Genomic DNA, 20,276 nt, shown 5'->3' on the forward strand with positions numbered 1-20,276 from the left:
AAGAAAGTCCTCAGACAAAAAAATTAATTCAGAAGAAACATCATTTAGCATCTGAATTCTAGCACTGCTTATCACAAACCTCTGCAAAAAAAGATATTTAATTCTAAATGGCTCATATAACTTTCTTGTAGATGCACCTGATGTGGTATCTAATCTAAACTGATCCCTGTAAAACTAACTCTGTGTGTGAATATGGGAGAGAGTTACTACTATTCAGCCCAAGCAGTAGATTTCTAGTTTCGCCAGGCACAGTACTGTATTTATTCTTTACATGACTACTAGGGAGATTGTGTACTTTATATTCTTCACAATAGTTAAGATTTTACCAATGTGTCTTTAGTAGAAAGCTTTCTGAAGCCAGCAACTTGCTAATTAAGTAGAAATGTCAGTCAAAAGATTTTAAGGTGCAGGTAGACAGGATGTGACATCATCTCTCACAGTTGAATTCCCCATCATAAGAAATGAGAAAGCAAAATCTTTTGAGAAAATTAAGGTATAAAAGAACACCCTGTGCTCTAATTTTGTGCCTGTTTAATGTTCTCCCCTTCTCCCTTGGGATAAGAGGAAGCAGTTGTAGTGTCTCAAAGACAACAGAAGCATGACAAAATCCATGTGAGAATGAGAAGAGATGATATTCTGACTTGTGAGGAAAAGGAGAAGATGGCAGCTGGGATCTTGAAATATTCTGTAACCAGGGCCAAAGTCTATAGGCAAAATAAGTTCCAAGATTGCATTTGCTCTTTTCACAGCTGTTATCACACAGAAGAGTCATCCTTATCTATGATCATCAGCTTCTACAAACAGATTTTCTCCTCCTCTACTGCTACCAATGAATGACACGATTCTGAAAGAAATTTAATTATCAGTTCACTTTAACTTTGAACCTTTTCTTACCAAAATTTAGCCTTTGTTAACTTCTAAACTGACACTGGGATTTTTTTTTCTTTCCTCCTTTTTTTTTGCCTTCTGGATGCAGCACTTATACTGATAATCACCTGACAGGTTATCTGAGTTTTTTGCTACAGCACATTTTTTAGTTTCTCTTTTAAAAAATTATTTCTCTACTGACATAATTCCTGTCATGCTATTAGCCTTTGAGTTGCACAGGAATAACTTTCTATAGGTCTACTGTGTACTTGACCATTGGATGTGCTTATGCATTCCCACTGAAAGGTTCTGTAGGTGGCTTTAGATAGGTACTTTTTTTCTGATTTAAAATTTTTTTTGTATTTTCTATATTAAGACCTAGGCTAATATGTATAAGTCAGTGAGTTTGAAATCAGTGGCTTCGTTATATATGTGGTCAAACAACTTTGAACAAACCTCTCCTGAAAATTGTGGCTATATGTTATTTTAATATTGTAAGGAAAATATTACAGGCAAAACTCTACTTTTTCCTTTAAACTAACATTTTCGTGGGACTTTGGCACATCATCCAGTAGGTGGAGATATAAGTCCAGGAAAAGCAGAAAACAGCTATTTGGCAGTCCTTGATGCAATTGAAGGTTTGTACAATACAATTTATCCGAGGTTAGATTTCTTAATAAGCATTAGATGAGACAGATGAAATCTGTCTGCAGTTAAAGCCCATCTATCAGCCCTCCTTGCCACAGACGTTCTTACAAGCCTATGGTCAATTATGACCGCAGAGCTTAGGAAACTTTCATATCCAACAAAGTATTAATGAAATTAATAAGGCAAAATTAATGAAATTAATAAGGCAAAAAGCTAAATAGGTGATCAAACCCCATAATTTCTAATACATGAATATTTAAATCAATTATTTTTAAAAATCTTGATCAGTATCCTGTTACACCACATCAAAAAAACCCAGCAGCATAAAAAAAAAAGCATAGTCTCAGGTATTCACTACCCACATTTTGACAAGTTTTGAGTCCTTTCATGCCTACAGAAATTATGAGCATGTTATTACCTCCCAGTAAATATACAAAGTATTACTACTTCCATTGAGACAGTCACAATACTCTGTTTTGGCATTAAAAATTTATGAATCTATTAAATTACCATTACAGGAACTCATACTGGAAATTGGTTGCAATAGCAACAATATCTTGTGATTTACAAAACACACAATCATGTCTCTTAACATCACTCTGCTATAGAATAATAATATCCCTATCTGTAGCAGAAATAGAAATGCAAACAAATGCAGTAATATAAGAGAAATTAAGGCAATATAGTTGAACGTTTATAACAACATCTTTGTTTGGTTATGCTGTTTTGTTTAAGGTCAAATGAAAATACCCCCGAAATAACAGGGACCATATGAGTTAGCCATATCAACTAATTATATATACAACTAACAAAGGACTATTCGTCTTCCCTGAATGCCCTTTGAACAAGTCAGGAACAAAGATTGTGCTTTGAACAGTTTTACTGTTTAAACTGTCATTCTGTCAAAAAAATCACTACGTGATGGGCTAGGCATTAAAACCTTTTGCAAAGCAGAACGCTGGGGACTCGAAACTTCTCCTGTGAGCTCACAGCTTAGGGTTTTCTCTCCTTCAGGCCTTTGGAGTCTCTTCAAAACCACTACCCAGTGCTCCCCAGACAATGGTCTGAAAACATTGCTCCAAACTATTTTCTTCCCTGCTATTTACCTTTTCCTTGGGTACTCTGAGAGGTCCTTCCCATGTCTGCAGTGCTTTGAAAGGGAAAAATGTTGTTACTGTTCTCCCACTGCGCTCCTCCTGGCTTATCACCAACTCTTCCACTCCTAATTCACCGCATGTCCACAGGTCATTTGCACTCATGGGAAAACAGAGAGGTTATTTGCCCTAGCACGAAAAAGCCAAGGAATTTCTGCAGCATCAGCTAAACTTTCTCTACTTAAGAACTAGGAGAGTGGAGGGAGTGGGGTCTCCTCTCTCCTTGCAGGCATCTCATTCTCTGTAGGGGGCAAATGGACTTGTAAAATTTCATGCCTACAGTGACTTTCCAGCACTGAATATAACACTGATACACCACCTTAACAACAGAAAATATCAGAAGGGCTGATTTTTCCAAATAATTCACTTGAAGAGGTATTTCTCTGCTGTTCTACCAGAAACAAAAGAGGTATATTTAGAAATGAGCAAAGCTGATACATGAATCTTGTTCCCTAACAAAGGACATTGTCTTGGTAGTTTATGGAAGAACTAATGTCAACAGTTTTAAGCCTCATTTGTTCCTTGTCTCTCAAAAGATATGCATAGCATTTTATAAATAAACAAACATAGCAAAATCTCAAGTGTTTATCATAATTTTCACCTCACAGGTTGCAGGAGGCATTCACCTTTGCCTCTCGACAAAACTTGTTTTCCAGCTAGAATAATGATATTTTGGTTACTTACATGAAAACAAAGAAGGTGCTAGTTTGTCTGGGGATAATTCAGAATGTGATCTCATGTCTTACTTCTAACATCCCCATCACGTCAATGCCTATACTTAACTCTCCTAAGATTGTAAACAAAACATGTATTCACTCTTCTCACTCAAGTCTCAGATAAAGATCTGATTCACAGATAAACTGCCAGGATTAACAACTGCAGAAATATGGAAGATATGTAATTGCTGTCAGAGATGCAAAAGTGCTGACAGCCCATAATCTGACACCACAATGGAAACTGTCTTGAGATTACCTGCAAACATTGTCCTGCATCTGATTCATTTCAGTGCTGCATTAAAAATCTGCATGGTGCAATTCAGCAGCTCCACTCCCTGGAGCTTTAATAAGGGTTTTGTGCATAACTGTATCAGATTGGAACATGTGCCCATGAGATCCTAGATCTTGATCTCAGGGCTGGAAAGGGACCTGAAGAGCCAGTGAAGGTTTGCTTGGCTGGAAGCAAGGCTTCCAAATCTGACAAATTTTCAAGGTCCACAGTGTGGTACATGATGCATTTTTGGCAGAAAAAATGGATTGTTGGAAAGCCAGGGACTTCATATATCTTGATTTCTGGCATGGACCAAACAGACATTATTGCAATCAGGATTTAGAACAGAATTTTCCATTTGCATAAACCTCAAGTAAAACGCAAATAACACTGCAATAGGCTGTAAAAAATTGGAGGGTTAATCAGAATTAAAAAATCTTAGCAAATTGGAGAAGTGAAGTAAATAAAGAATAGAAGATAAAATTATAAATGCTCAGCTACAAAATATCACATGGATCTAGGGATAATGAAGACAGATGACCCTTTTGGACATGGCACTTGAAGTAGATATGAAGATAAATGCCTTGCCTTTAGACATGTAAAATCTGAATTGCAAGAGGAGGATGATGAACACTTGGCTAGATACCAGTTCTGCAGAAAATGATGGGGAGGTTACACCGCAGCACAAGCCTGGCATGAATCAATACTGTCAAGGAAATATAAACAGGAACATAGTCTCTGAGACAGGCAAAATCACCCACCTATTCTACCAGGAAATGATAAGACTTTGGCTGCTGCAGTATGCTCTCAGTATGGAAATAGTCCAGAGAAGAGCAAGTGTAATCATCAGATTTAGAAAACACTACTTACTAAGAGAGACTTAAGAAAAGAACATAATTTACTTGAAAATGAACAATGGACTGATCTGAAAAGAGTACTCAAGTACTTAAAAGGTCTGTTCCCAGTGTATATGATAAAATTTAAAAGGGTTAAAGGGTGGTAAGGAAGTTTCTGATTGGATATTGTAAGAACAGTACTGAAACACTGTCTCTATATAAATTTCTTTCCAGCTCCTTCTCTTCATGCTTCCAGCACACACTTCATTGGCAGGTTAAGTTCCTCAGAGTGGAAGCCAGAAAAATCTCTTCACCTCTGGGCTAAGGAGATCCTACACCAAGATAACTGGACAGTCAGAATTATTGTGTATGAATTATTCCATACGGACAAAAAAATCAGAAGGTATTGGCAGGTAAAGATGCTTCTATGTTATGCTTAGTTGATCACTGCCTCTGAAAAAAGAACCCTGGGCAGTGGAGGAAAAACACCGTGATACTGTGGGGTTCCTGCTGACCCCGCAGAGCAAGGGATAAATGACACACACACACTCCCACCCAACCCCAACTGCTCATACTGGACAGATGCTAAAGAGTATTACTACACTTGGGCAGATGAGCATGTATGGAACTTGCATCATTTTACAGATTTGAGAGTGGTTTGGCACAGAGTATTCTGATAAAATTAATTGGTTCACTCTTTGTTCTCTCTTTTGTTGGAAGCAAATGAAGCACTAGACTGAGGTTTCAGACAGCAATAGATCATTCTTTAAATAAACTGCAACAACCAAATAGAAATGGAAGTGAATGCAGAGGTTGCTCCCAACTTTGTGCCAGTAAACACTACAGAAAATAATAAAAGGTGTTGGTTTTCTGTTTATTAGTACCAATAGGTGTCACCAAATTCTGCATGAAAGTCCTAGAGAAAATGGCTTAAAAATACATAATTAAGAATAAAAATAATTGCTTTAAAAAGGTGATTTTCTTTGTGGAAAATTGTTCAGACATGATTTTAATAATTTTGAAAGTTAAGTCATCTGTATCAATAGCATGTTGACAGTGCTAAATAGCTCACCTGTATGCACTGAGCAATATATCTCTCTCTTCTTCTTGGCCACCATCCTAGTCCTTTTTATGTAAAGGCAAATTAAAATAATGCCCAGAAACTTCTTATTTTTCTAATTACTGGTATTTTTGGTGACCCATTCTATGAACCTGCTCCAGAATGTGGACATATAGCCTGTCAAACTCTGAAGTTAACATTTGTGTGAAGTAGCAGGCTAACAGCTCTAGAAACATTACATTCAAAATGTTTACATTTTTATGTCAGCCATGATGCTCCAAGTGTTAAAGAAAATTGTAAATATGAGTTTCCACAGAAACAGAACAACATAGATACTTTGGCACTGCAGCATAAAGGCATTAGGAACAAAATTAGTGCCCTTAGTCTTGGGTAGCATAAGCTGCTATGAACATTTTGGTGAAAAGTTGTATATTAAATCCGAATCTACCCAATTCAACTAACATGTAGAATTAACTAATTCTTTGACTAAAACCTTAATTAAAATGTAACCAGCAGCAGCTTTTTATCCCTGATTTTTAAAACCATTACAACCTCTACACTGAAATCCTATCAAAGGCAGGACAAAATGATCCAATTGGAGCACGTGCGTACTCACCGACTGTGTGCTAGTGTTGACAATTTTCATTAAAAAAAATTCTGAGATCTCATGGGGCCATGGGTAGATGACAGTTTGTAAAAGCTATTGTTATATCCACTATTGTTATCTCCACTAACAGTCTTTTACAGACCATAGCTTGTCAAAACAATAAATCAAGACTGTAAGTTACACAAACTCACTCTGGTTGGAGACTGCTTCTCTGTAGAATAATGCCTTTGCATAAAACATTCCTATACCACAGTTCAAAATAGAAGATTATACTTAGGCTTTAAAAAAATAGATGATTGTTTCTGGTTGTGAAAGGTTTTATGAATATGTTTATAGGCAGAAATCAGCCATAAAAGACAGACTATAAAGCACTGGGAGCTATAGAACAGAAATCATTGTCCAAAGCACTTTCTGAACTTCAGAAAATGAGAATAAAATTGTAAAAGTACTTGTCAGATTTGAAATGCAGTCTTAGCAAAGGCTTTCTTTACACCATCATGTTGTAAAAAGTATATATTTAAATACTGAAAGTAAGGAACTGCAGAAAAGGTATTTCTGAGAGGATATCAAATTCGAATAAAAGAGCATCCTGATGAGAGCTTGCAACATAATGATATGATTTTAGATACACAATTCAACAGAAAATGGCAAGTAACCTTCCAATCTTACAAAGAACTGACTATATTAAGGTCATACATTAGATTCAAAGTTGAGAGCCTGTGATGCAAGGGAAAAGAAAAATGTACTGATCACCCAGTTTCATGCCTTGAGCATGTCCAAAATTTTACTCAAAAGTAAATTCATTAAACATAAGTGGCCCTTATTACTGTAAGAGCCTTGCGATGCTGGAGTGATTCTTGTTCTGTTTTATAAATAGGAAAAGGAGTAATAGAAACGAAAATGTCTTGTCAGACATTACAAAGTTGTTTCTACTTACTTGAACAAGCTCTTATTTGCCAAACTATTGTCCTGGACCTTTGCTAGAATTACATGACTCTTCAGCTTTGTCTGCCCTCAGGGAGGGCTGGAGATCACAGCTCTACACCAGAAGGCAAACAAAAGAACTCTTGGCAGTAAGGAGTGGTCATACACACCAAAACACTTCTAACTTTCTCAGGTAGGTGCTAGAAGTCTTGGCATCCAGAAAGTAGCATAACACTTCTCTCACCAGTTAGAATTTCCATCCTGAGTTGCAATTCAAAAGCAATGTTGTTAGGTGTCACCTTTCCTTCCCTCCTGCATCATAAAGTTACACTATCATAAAACTGCTCCAAGGAGCTGTGCAGCCGATTCCTACCCTAATTGATCTGTGCTATGTTAATCTTCTTGATTAGTTTGTGGATTTTCCAAATAGTTTTTTGAGTTGAATTGATGTTTTCTTGACTGGTGAAAAAATATGTTGCTGCTGGCATGAATGGACACTGATGCCGGTTTACAGATCAGGCATGTGATAACACGAATTAATGTAATGCAAGTGCTGCCAGGAAATAAAGAGTAGTCATCCCCAGTAGGCTTCAGCACATCAAACCTCTGCTTTAGGCTTCCACAGAGCTTTTAGCCCAGATAGGCTACTAAATCATATATACTGACATGCTGTGTATCACAGTCCATTATAGTAACAAAGTTGCCCTCTTAGTTTAAGTGGTGATCGCTTGGGTTAGGCAAATTCCTCCAGACACCAGGGTGCTTCCACCACAGAAAGAAAAAGCCACAGAAGACCATGTTCTTATGTCCCAAATCTGTGTGTCCTGTAAGGGCATACTCTCAAACCTCTGTCACAACAAAGGAACAAACCAGCAAGAGAGAACAGGCCAAGGTGACCTTTGCCACAAAGGAAATAAACATCTCTAATCCTTACTGCTAACAGACTAGAAGAAAATTTGCCAAATCATCTCCAATTCTGCTGAATGATCACTGACCCTGGGATGAAGACAGTGAGCATCATCATGACATGATGAGGATTTCACAATTGTCTGACAATTTCCTGCCATACATCAGAACACCAATTTGTCTTGTGCCGTTTACACAACCTTAAATACATCACAAGAAAACAGCATGAAGTCCCCTTCAGAGTATATTAGGGTAGTTGTATATGAATTGCAAGAGAAAAATCACTACAGTCACTGTGATGATCTGCAACTGTGATAGATCAGTTGAATATAAAACAACATATAACTTCTGTTGTTTCTTGGCACATGAACAAGGGAAATCAAGGAGTTGAGACATTTAGTCTCCGGACGAGAAGACCACATTATAAGGGGCAAAGTCCAATTTCTATGTGTCTAAAAATTCAGTGTATCCTGAAAAATAGCTGCAGAGATCTTTCAGAAAAGTAGCTATTTAAAAGCTATATGAGATTCATTTATGGAATAATGCTAAACTTTCCTAAATGCTATAATGAGCATAGAACAATATCCAATAATTAACATAGGAGTTTTGATTGAAAATACATTTTATATGTCTGTAGTTTGGTTCAGTGAAACCTATGGGAAACTTGGCTTGGCCAGTGACAAAGTACACGTGAACCATACTGATAAAATTTATGGATTAATGAAGCCTGATCCAAACGCAAATTTCAAATTTGTCACGTGATCCCAGGTTGGTGCTAGTACATCATCTGTACCTGAATTTGACACTGGAAGATTTTGAGAGTGTTTTACAGTTCTAAAGTCATAAACATTGAGCCATAATTTGGTGTAAAGCTACTTGTGAACAACTGCAGAGAGTCTGAGAATGGGTGAAAGTGTACACCAGGAAAATTTGTAACGAAGCTCCAAATTCTGTCACAGCAAAGGGTGGAGATGGTGCTCAAGTAGAACTGCAGGTGTAGGAACAATAAACCATGACTACACTCACACCACAAATGGATGGGGATGTGTCTTCTTCACAAGAGGGATTTTGAACTGAAAGACTGTGTCCAGATACATGGTATCCAACAGGAGAACACCAGTCAACCACTGAGCACTGTGGAACACAATTTAAAAAGACCTTAAAAAGTGGGAAAAGATTAATTCCAGAAACACTAGCTCAGCTGGCATTGTAGCTTAGTAAGTTCTGTGCTACTGTCACACCAAAAGCCCACCTGACAACATTTCAGTTGGTTGTGTCAACTACAAACATGCTGCTGATGTCGACTGCAGCAGTATTTTGATCATGTGCAGGTGGAAAGCAAGTGTACCATGCAGATAATACAACAACTGTTCTTAGGTCTTCTGTACTTTGATCTGGTTTTATGTACATTATTTCTTAGGCTGATGTGACCTTTTCTGCTTCACACACATACTGCATTGGCATTTTAAGTGAGGGGGAAAAGTCATCAGCAGAATTTTTGGATCATGTACCCATTATTTGCTGGTGTTTTACTAAAAATGTTGGCAATTTTCCAGTTCATTAAGGTTCCTCTCAGATCTGGCTCTGCTGGTAAGAAATAAAGCTATTAGGATGCCAATAGTAAAACATTTAACCTAAATTAAAAAAAAAAAATAAAATCCCTACTGCTTACAAAATAGTAACATAATAATTATGGCTGAAGGTGGCTGAAGTAATTTCTAGTTCTAATGTATATGCATCTAAAGGAAAACTGTTCTGTCTCTTTAATTCCATAGAAGCTGTCTTGGTCAATTAAGTTACTGATAGCTAAAATGGTTTGTAACGTTTACTGTATTTGTTGTAAGCAAGGTATTAAAAGCTTGAGGTCTCAGCAGAGAAGGCCCTAGGAGAAAAGCAGAACTGACTTCAAATTAGAAAATAATTTCTCCCCTAAGCAAAATTCATACTGATTTATTTAAAACACTTCCATTCCCTTGCCATTCAAGGCAGAGGGTACTTTTAAGCAAGCATATTGTCATAGCTCAGCCAGCCTCCAGTCCTGCTGGCACGTGTGGGGACAGACATGGTGGTTCCCCGTGCAATGCTGCTTTGCCACCTGCATCACTCTGATGCAGATCCTGTGACAGTGAAAACAATGGAAGACTCTCACTGATTTGTGTAAGATCTGGGAAGTCTTTCCACCTAACAACTACTTAGATTACAAGAGATTTATAGGCTGCATTGTCCTATATGTTGTTCCCTGTGAACCCATTTATCTGCCCATGTGTTATGAATGCCGGCAGGGCAAGGTGGGTATCAACTGCTGCCATTCTGATTGGAACGGCAATTCATGCAAAACCACCACATCTATTCCGCACTGCAGAAAGCCTCATCTTTCTAGAAAGTTTCCTAAGAGTGCCTCCTTTTCCAGCCTCTCTTGCATTTGAGAGATGCATACCACAAACTACAAATGTGTAAACTGGCTGATAAGCAACCCCATATCTGTGCTGGCAATATAGACCTTTTACCTAAACACAAACTTTGAATGCTGAACCAAATTATACAATGTGCTAGGTGACCTTCAGTAAGTGTCAAGAAATTACAACTGCTCAGATGACCAAGAAGACTCGTGGAAGAGCAGTGGAGGCTCTAGCAACTCTGGAATGTTATGCATGCGATTGCAATAGCTGCATCTATGTTGTGGAGCGGTCACATTAGCAGCTGAAGATAAGTACTTCATCAGCACTTACACTAGTACAAGATGAGGACTGAGAGGCCTGGATGAAGATAAGTAAAAAGAAACAAGCAGAATAATGAAAATAAGCCCACAAATGTCACAATTACCTACTCCTCCCTATACAGAGCTGGTCAGTCCCCAAATATTAGGGTAAATTTCTGCATGAATTAGATCTATTACTTCAAGGTAGAGCAGCATTTGGGTCAGAGACACAGGTTTTCTGTTGCTATTGTTTCCAGGTTTTGCTTTGGGAAGGGGAAAATGCTGAGTTTTTAAACCGCCAAAACATACAGTGCGGAGTTTCAGCCAGTGCTAAAGATAGCATCAGAGTCCCCTCCATTGCCAGCACTGCTGGAATGAGGCTGTGTGAGAGACCTGAACCATGTCTGTCTGTCTGTGCTTTCTCTGTTGACGTATATTAATCCTAGCTGATCCTTACATGAGAACATTAAAAGAAAATATAAGAAAAAAGGAACTACCTTTGTGAAAAGTAGGAGACCATTCCTGCGAATGAACTGATCTGTGTAATACTGGGATTAGAGTCTGGCTTATCTAAAACTATTTACAAATCATCTTGAGACTGTTCAGGTTTAAGAGCTCTGTGTTTAAGTTACAGCAATATATATACAGTAGCAATATCACCAGTTATAAACAAAGCATCTACTGGTATAATGTGGACTCAACTACTGATGCATATATTGCATCAGCCTTCAGCAAATGAAACATTAAACAAAGTCTGTTCAGGAAGTCTTCTGTGGAATAAACAGAATACCCACAATCACATTTACTTCTTGTCCAATGCCAATAACCGAACTACAAGTATGTGCCTGCCTGTTTCTTTTATTTATAACCACTGAGCCAGGTTGCGTTTCCAGGCACAGCTTGTCAATTTTGCAAATTGTTGTCCTGATCTTTTTCATAGTTTTGAGGTTTTATAAACTTGTATAGAAACTGTTTACTTCTACTACCTTTCATTAGTAGGAAGTGGCCTACATGGAAATGTCTGGGCTTCAATTCTCCTACAGTTAGTTACCTTTTCTCCTTGCTCTTCTTCATGTTCCCACTCTCCCCTTTATCACTACTTACTCAAAGGGGTCGCTGGGATCAGCTCTCTGGAGCTCTGGAGGAATCGGTATTCTTTTGTAGTACATTTCCCAGTCAAAAGCTCCTCGCATGGCATCCCCCGCCTGTGCCTCGTAGCCAAAGTGATTGTGGTCAATGACATCGATCATAGGACACACGATGGTTTTGTGGTTAAGTGCAATCTGGTCTGAAAAATGAAAGTAGAAAATAGGAAATGGCATGTCTAGTCAAGCCATCTATCATATTACTGCAAAGTGAATCCCACGGGTTTCTGATGTTTGAAGATTGCTTGCTTTGTGCCCTATGGCCCCCCAAATAATTTAATTTTCAAATCTGTATCAAACTTTTATCTAAAGTGGAATTAAGGCAGTTGGGAAATGATTAGAAGTATTTACAGTTCTTTAAAGGGAAGGCATATCCCTGTGAGACCCACATGAGTCCAGTCATGTATATCTCTGTCACTTTGCTACTCTGAGCTGTCCCCAATCTGTCAGCTATGAAACAAACCAGCAACAAACTGTAAAAATACTCCTTCAGCTGTGGGGAGTGTGTATGGCAAGCTCCTGCAAGAGGGATTTGTGTTCCTAAATGTGAATCTCAGCCCTTGCAACCATTCAGCTACTGTTCCTATGACTGTAGTGTGCCATCAGCTTTGAGATCAAATGGTCCAAATCAAAGGCAAACTGCAACGAGAGCAAAACAGAGCTTGCGTCCTTTTTTGGTACCAATTTTTGATATATAAAGAAGGCTCCACAGTATTATTCTTACCTGCTTTCTAAAGAAATTAGTTTGGTTTTGCTTTTTTTCAAAGAAAAAAATGCTAGAACTGTGAGACTAAATCAAATTCTCATGTCTGGTATAAGCTCAAGGTGGTCTTCAATCTGCTTTGGTGAGTCCTATTGCCTAATCCTATAGAACTCCTCCAGAAAAAAAAAAAAAAAAAAAAAGGCAAATAAATAAGATGTGCCAACTGCAAGATCTAGGCAGAAGAATAATGGCTTGAAATTAGGAAGTACAAAGAAAATCCGAAAGGATTGACATGAAAAGACAGTAGAAAAACAACCGAAGAACACCTGAGAAAACTAAAATCTCAAAATTCCAAGCACAATAAAGCTTTTTCTCTGAACGACAGCCTATATCCTTTACATTATTCAGTTTATGTTAGGGCCTATGTGGAAAACTTGGGGGTTTTTTTAAGGCTTAGATTTCACTGGTGCTTGATAATACCATAAAAATAATCAGCGGATTGAACACTTAGAAAGGAAGGTATACAATAATTTTTAGTATAGCATCTGAGTTCTTATATTTATTCTAAGTTGCTGTTAAGAGACTGTCCAAATAAGGGATCAAGGCTGACTGCTAGTGAGAAATTACTGCGACTGGAAGTTCAGGAGGTTTTTACATCCTTATCCTTTAATAATGAAATAAATTTAAAGCACAGGCTCTCACAAAATTCTGGGAAACTCATCTCAGAGATAATGGCTGCATTACTGGTGCTATTCCAAATATAATTACATTCACTAGTATACTGTGTAGTGTTATCTGTGATCATTATATGAAGTCACTTCTACATAATCTCTTTCCTGTGATGGTCCTTCTAATAGTCATAGGATTTATAACAGTCTGTCTCTGTTCCCCCCCTTCTAAATTGATTGGAGGAGAGAAACTAAGTGGGATTGATTTGGCCAGAGCAGGTCAAAGGTGGACTCATAATGCTTTAGCATCTCTCTCTTCATCTTTAAAATCTGCTGTCTTTAAATACATTGAGGGATTTGAAGTCTCCTAGTCACATGCAGAGATAGTCAGGGAGAAATTTACTTGAGCAATGCTCAGACTCAATACCAGTCTTCATTTCTGCAACTCTCAAGAATTTTGCAAGTATGATGATGATTACCTGCCTGCTTCTGTGTGTTTCTGCAGAACTTACTTCTCAGCCCCCAAAATGTTTTAGAGATGAGGAACCGTGGGAAGATCTTGACTTTTGATGAAACCAGGGTGTTGTGCACACCAAAAAGCACAGTAACCAAAGTTGCAGCCTCAATGTTTCTTTCATATGGCTAAAATAATGAATTTTGCATATATACTACTTGGGCTTAAATGGAGCATGAATACAAATTTAGGAAACAGAAAAGAAGTCTGTAGGGCTACAGACTTATATTTCACAAGTATGCTGTTATCATAGCTTTAGAGATGTAAACATGCTGCTGCCTTTGCCAGCCGCTGCTCTTTACCCCACCTGCTTCTAATGCAAGACACCCAAAGACACTGCATAAATGCTTTACAATTTCTTTTCCATTGCCTTTATTTATACTCCTCTCACAAATTCCTACTGGTCTGAAAATGTCCACGCATTGTTTCAATGCATCTGTGCTGCAATTAAAGGGAAGAACAGACAGATAAGCATCACCGAACATGCAAAAATCTTGCAGAATTGAGGGAAAGCATAGGAAAAAGAGAGAACAATGCTCAGAGCTTTCTCTCTAGCAATTTTAAGCAATATATACATGCATATTTGCACTTTTAGTATCAAACAGAGTGTGCACACATGGCAATAAACAAGAACTTTTCAATATTGGATGAGTCACTATTTCACTAGGTTTTATCTTTATGAGAAAGATGCACCCCTTTAATTTCAAGTGCTTGTTTCAAATTGACCTGGATAAAGTAACAATGTCAAGTAGCAACTACTCTTATTTTTGTAATTTATGAATGCAAATACTGTTATTGTCCTACGTAAATATAAGATTACATATAATGACAACATTTGAGTGGATCAGCAAATTATGTCTTGTAATCTAAGGTGTCATAAGTACTTGTACCCTCAGTTTCCCCACTGACAAGCAATAGATCACATACATGTTGTGGAGATGGATGGCTATAGTGAGTGAGTGTTTTGTATCTTGCTAAACATAACCTAATCATGGTACATTTTTAATTCTTGGTCAGGAAAAAAATACATTTTAACAAACCTAGTTCTAGTACCCTATGGGACTACTGATCTATTGCCCATCTCTCTGCTTACTTCTCCTGCAGCAACATCAGGAGAAAGAAATATGTGCCTGTACCTTTCACCTGGTTCGCCATTCAGTTTCTTATCTGCAATAACTGACTTCACGCTGCACTAAACTGCCAACTACAGCAGCTAGAGCCCAAGCTACATCTTTCCTTCTGCTGACTTTATACTATGGAGGAGTGACAACAAACAGCTGTATTTGCCAGCCTTTTTACATCACTACAGCTGCCTACTCAGCGAATATGAGTCAAGTCTATCTGGTATCTCAGAATGTCTTATCTAAGTTTAACAGCCCTTTTAAGCTAAATAAACTAAATAAAGCTTAAAGAAAATAAAGACATTTTACACCAGTTTTTAAGAAAGCAAAACAAAGGACTGTAACTGAGAACAACTGTGGCTCAGCTCCACAGAGCCAGTTAGATACCCTACAAGTAATAAAATAACTCAGTTTTCCTTTGGTCTAAAAGTTGATAGTCAATTCTGAAAATATAAGTTAGGTCCCCTAAATAACTGTTAGAACCGTCTTTAACTGATAACTCTCAGTTTCTTCACCACCTCCCTGTCCTCTAACTTTCAAGGTCTCGTTTTAAATAAAACCTGGGCTGGAACAGTGGAAACCACTGCCCCTCTCAGTGAAGGCTGCCAGTCCAGAGCAGGGATGAACTGTGTTCTTGTTGAGGATTTTTCACTACACAGGGCAGAAACAATCAGAGCTAAAATAGGTCAGCTTCAAAGCAATAAACACCCAACATATCCTCTGTTGTGGTTTCCCTAAATGACTTTCAGTCACATGCAGTACCGAGTGAATCATAAGATAGATCTTCAGATAAACACTTGAAAATATACATTAACTTTACTATTATTAGCAGCCAGGTGTCATCTGATTTCAGTATAGTAAATATTTGCCATCTAATGTTTATAAGAAAGTTCTCTCATCCCTTTAGGAAAACAGGGCATCCTTAAATATACTACGTGTGTTCATTCTCTATTTGTCCTTCTTCGTGTAATGCTTTACTTTTTCTTTCAAAATATCTCAGTATTCCTCAAGATTCATTTCCAGATCCTCTGGCTGGTTGGTCGTCTCTGAGTATTTTACTATACATGGAACAAGAAAGATCTCATTCCACTTGAGAACTAAGGACTTTGTCACTGATTAAGTTTCTCTCATCTTTCCAGTTTTCTGGTTTGAAGATGAGGGTTAAATACCCAACTGCAACCCAACTGCAATTATGAATCCTGTGCCACCATTCTATTATTTTCCCAATTTTATAAGGTGAAACCTGGCTAGATGTATGGAATAGACTATCTGGAGCGAGATAACGCATGTGCAAGACAATCAGGGGACCAGGTCCAGCCAGCACGGGTTTATGAAAGTCTGGTCTTGCCTGACTAACTTATCTCCTTCTATAAGCAGGTGACTTGCCTAGTGGATGAGGGAAAGGCTGTGGATGTTGTCTACTTGGACTTCAGTAAAGCCCTTGATACTGTCTCCCACAGCATTCTCATGGAGAAGCTGGCAGTTTAGACAGGTGCACTCTTCACTGGATAAAAAACTGGCTGGATAGCCAGGCCCAGAGAGTGGTGGTGAATGGAGTTAAATTCAGCTTGCAGAAGGTCACAAGTGATGTTCCCCAGGGCTCAGTACTGGGGCCACTTCTTTTTAGCATCTTTTATCAATGATCTGGATGAGGGGATCGAGTGAAACCTTAGTCAGTTTGCAGACGACACCAAGATGGGTGAGACTGTCAATTTGCTGGAAAGTAGGAAAGCTCTGCAAAGGGATCTAGACACGCTGGATCAATGGGCTGAGGCCCTGGGGTCACAACTCCATGTAGTGCTACAGGCTTGTGGATGTGTGGCTGGAAAGCTGCCTAGAGGAAAAGGACCTGGGGGTGCTGGCTGACAGGTGGCTGAACATGAGCCAGCAGTGTGCAGGTGGCCAAGAAAGCCAATGGCATCCTGGCCTATATCAGCAAAGTATGGCCAGCAGGGCCAGGGCAGTGATCACTCTCCTGTACTGGGCACTCGTGAGACTGCACCTCAAGTCCTGTGTTCAGTTTTGGACCCCTCACTAGAGGAAAGGCATTGAGGTGCTGGAGAGAGTCCAGAGAAGGTTGGCAAAGCTGGTGAAATGTCTGGAGCACAGGTCTGCTGAGAAGTGGCTGAGAGGGGTTGTTCAGTCTGGACAAAAGGAGACTTAGAGGAGATCTTATTACCCTTTACAACTACCTGAAAGGAGGTTGTGATGAGGTGGGAGTCAGTCTCTTCTCCCAGGTAACTAGTGATAGGACAAGGGGAAATGGTCTCAAGTTGCACCAGGGGAGGTTCAGATTGGACATTAGGAAAAATTTCTTCACTAGTTAAGCATCAGAACAGGCAACCCAGGGAAGTGGTGGGCTCACTATGCCTGGAAATGTTCAAAAAATGCGTGGACCTGGACTTCATTATATTGTTAATGGACATGGTGGTATCAGGGGAAAGGTTGGACTTGATGATCTTGCAGGTCTTTTCCAATCTTAATGATTCCATGACTCATTTTAGAGAAAAAAAAAACAAGAAAAGGAACTGTTCTTGCAACTTGCAATTTTCTCATGTTAAAGTTTGCAAAATAGAAGGGTTACTGCTGTAACTTAGCAAAAGACTTTGGAGGACAAGAGTGAGAAGCTTATTGAGATTTTTTTTAATTTGTGGCAATGTATTATGTGAAGTGGGGCAAAAACAGAAAACAAAGGAAAGATGGCTGTATATGTAGAGTACTCTGGAGGGTTTAAGAGCTACTTGTTGGGGCTGCCTGTTGAAGGCTTGTTGAAACTTGTATTTTCCTCTGCTCCTTTATGCCATTTGTGCTTCACATGAAGTCATGGAGGTGGTTTTTAAAAATGCAGATATTGTAACTAAGGGCAAAGGAGTAACAGGGGGAAAGACTGTACGCATAATTTGATACAGAAACTAGAAAGTGTAAAAATTTGGAATTTTGTGCATTATCTTGTTATTGATCTGAAGAGAAACTGATTACTAGTACTTTTTTTTGGTCTCTAGTGATAGTTCATTAAGCAGAACAGCACATCTTGCCTGCAAATGCTTTATCAGCTTACTGTGTGGTCCAACAGTCCAAACAAGAAAATTCAAGAAATAACAACCATTAAGTGGTGAAACCATAACCTGTTCTGCACTTACAACAGACTGTTTTAATTAATACAAATTTCTTCAACAGGAAACTCAGAAATTTTCTTTGGTAAGAGTAGCAAAAAAAGCACTCACTTTGCAAAGCACATACACTTTGCATGTAATCAGGTGTGTAGAAAAGCAGACATTGTTTCCTGAAGTGAAATCCTAGACTACAATTAATTCTTTCCATTCCTTTGACTAATGGAGCTTTGCTGGCCACAGCTGGAATCCAGCAAAGCAGTCAATAGCAAATCATTCTTTCTGAGCTTCCTGTTGTGAATGCAGTTGCTACTGGTTTTAACACTAAGGCCCTGGATACATTTACAGCAAAAACTGTTTTTAACACAATGTGGAAGACTAGGAAGGAGTACAATATCCTACATAAGAAAACTTTTCTGGTATATAATAAGGACATAGCATAATACTAGATTTAGTAGTGTATTTAGTAGTATTAATAATAAAATAATTTGTAACTATATTAGGCCAAAATGATACTTCAAAATTTTACTCATTCTTTAGTCATAAGAAACAAAATGGAGCTCCTTACATTTCCCAGAGCTCTCTCTCATGATGACACTTAAGACACTGCAGCAGAACTTCAAACACTTTGATACAGTGTATGTCCTGTTTATTGTGGAACACAGCTTCAGTTGTTTGCTGTATGTTCTAATTTTAATGTCTGATGAACGCTCATACACTTACTAAGCAAGGGAGGCAGCCAATTCACGTTGACTTCGCAATGGGAATCCAGAAATGTCAAGACTTCTCCTCTAGCCAGTGAGGCTCCTAGCAGTCTGGTTCGAATGAGCCCTTCTCGTTTCTTGGTTCGTACAATCCTCACTTTGGCAAAACGGACCATGTATTCCTCCAGCTTCTCTTTTAAATGTTCTAGAAGGAAGGGCAAAAAAAGCGTCAGTGGTGCCAGGCCTGGAGGAACCAACAGAAGGACAGGTTGGCATACAACCTGCAAGCAGCTTATCTACTTTCATCTCTTGTCACTTCAAGTCCTCCAAACTGCCACAAATCCTCCCTGAGGTGGTTCAGTGTTTTATCACACAGAGGAAGACACTGACACTCTGCTGCAGTTGCTACTGGCAACCTGCCATCCACGATATAATGGCCAAAACAACTGCAGGATATTCATCTATCCTCTCGTTCCTGCAGCCCAAGGCCATATAAACATTCTGGCATGCTGTTTTAGAAACAGTGTCCTTTCCAAATGGGTCCCCTATATCAACTAATTATGAAGCACTATGCATGGAAATAAATTTTAAAAAGCAAAACTAGAATGATTATGTTGGTTTTGCAATGGGAAGAGAAACAGATAAGAAGAAAGATCTTAATAGTTGGATATCAGCACGAAGCACATAGACAGCTGACTTCCTAGTAAAATTAAGCTGCAAATGTAGAATAGTTGATAGGTTCTCTGATCTGCAAAATCTGGCTCTGTTTGTATCACAAAACATCATCTTTGTGAACATTTTTTTCTTCTGACTAGAAACGCACTAAAAATCATAAAAAACCCAACAACAAAAAACACCCTATAGTTTAACCACTTCCTAAATACATCTACAACACAAATCCTGATCTTTGGTTTTTGCTATAACACCTCAGCTCGCCAGACTCATTACTTTAGAAAAACATGATAACTTCATTTGTCAGGGAAAAAGGCAGAGAAAAGCTTAGTCTCTGGTAATTAAAACTGTTGAAAAGCCACATTTACGGATTCAAGGGTTTGCAAGCTAATTCTCACTGAAATGGCTTTGCCAGGTTATGATTGTTTCTCACATTAGTTACTGATTCTTTGGACTTTTAGGGACAGCACAGGCCTTGATCCAGACATTACATCATTACAGACTGCAAGAAATCCAAAAGGACTGCCACATAGCAGTACTCTGGAGTACACTGGAGTACATGTGGACTACAGGCAACGAGCAAACAAGTCATGGTGCAGACAATACAGGATCTTGTGTGAAAATAAAATTATGCCCCACTGAAGTAGAGCTCCCTGCACATGCTTCTTATCTCTTTCCTGTCCTGGCTGACAAACATGTAAGACTCTCCAAATCTACCAGCAGATTAGGAAGAAGTAGAACACCGACGTATAGTTATATGTATTTAGTGGGAGAGTACTACATGGGATGCTCCTCTGTACTGAGGAATCCTGATGCATGCTGGCACAGAAGAGGGATGCAGGAACATCAGCTTGCAAGGATTACAGAACAGGTTGGGCCTTTTGGGAGGAGAAAGTCAACACTTTGGAGATATGCTGAGTCAAGAGAGTGGTTTGTGTTCATAGTACTGCTC

At 38.6% G+C, this 20,276-nt stretch overlaps 1 protein-coding gene across 1 annotated transcript in view; it reads right to left on the reverse strand.

Annotated features, from left to right (window-relative positions):
• Positions 1-20,276, reverse strand: part of LOC114067789 (polypeptide N-acetylgalactosaminyltransferase-like 6) — a gene marked incomplete at its 5' end in the record, with an annotated part of 212,945 nt that overhangs the window by 26,329 nt on the left and 166,340 nt on the right. Inside the window, 2 exons of the mRNA XM_027903470.1 lie at positions 11,792-11,975; positions 18,672-18,857. Of these exons, the coding sequence (XP_027759271.1) occupies positions 11,792-11,975; positions 18,672-18,857 (370 nt within the window). The remainder of the gene's footprint in view (positions 1-11,791; positions 11,976-18,671; positions 18,858-20,276) is intronic.

Source organism: Empidonax traillii, unplaced genomic scaffold, assembly GCF_003031625.1.
Source record: "Empidonax traillii isolate 1590-97213 ecotype Southwest subspecies unplaced genomic scaffold, ASM303162v1 scaffold963:size231510, whole genome shotgun sequence".
Classification (NCBI taxonomy): Eukaryota; Metazoa; Chordata; class Aves; order Passeriformes; family Tyrannidae; genus Empidonax; species Empidonax traillii.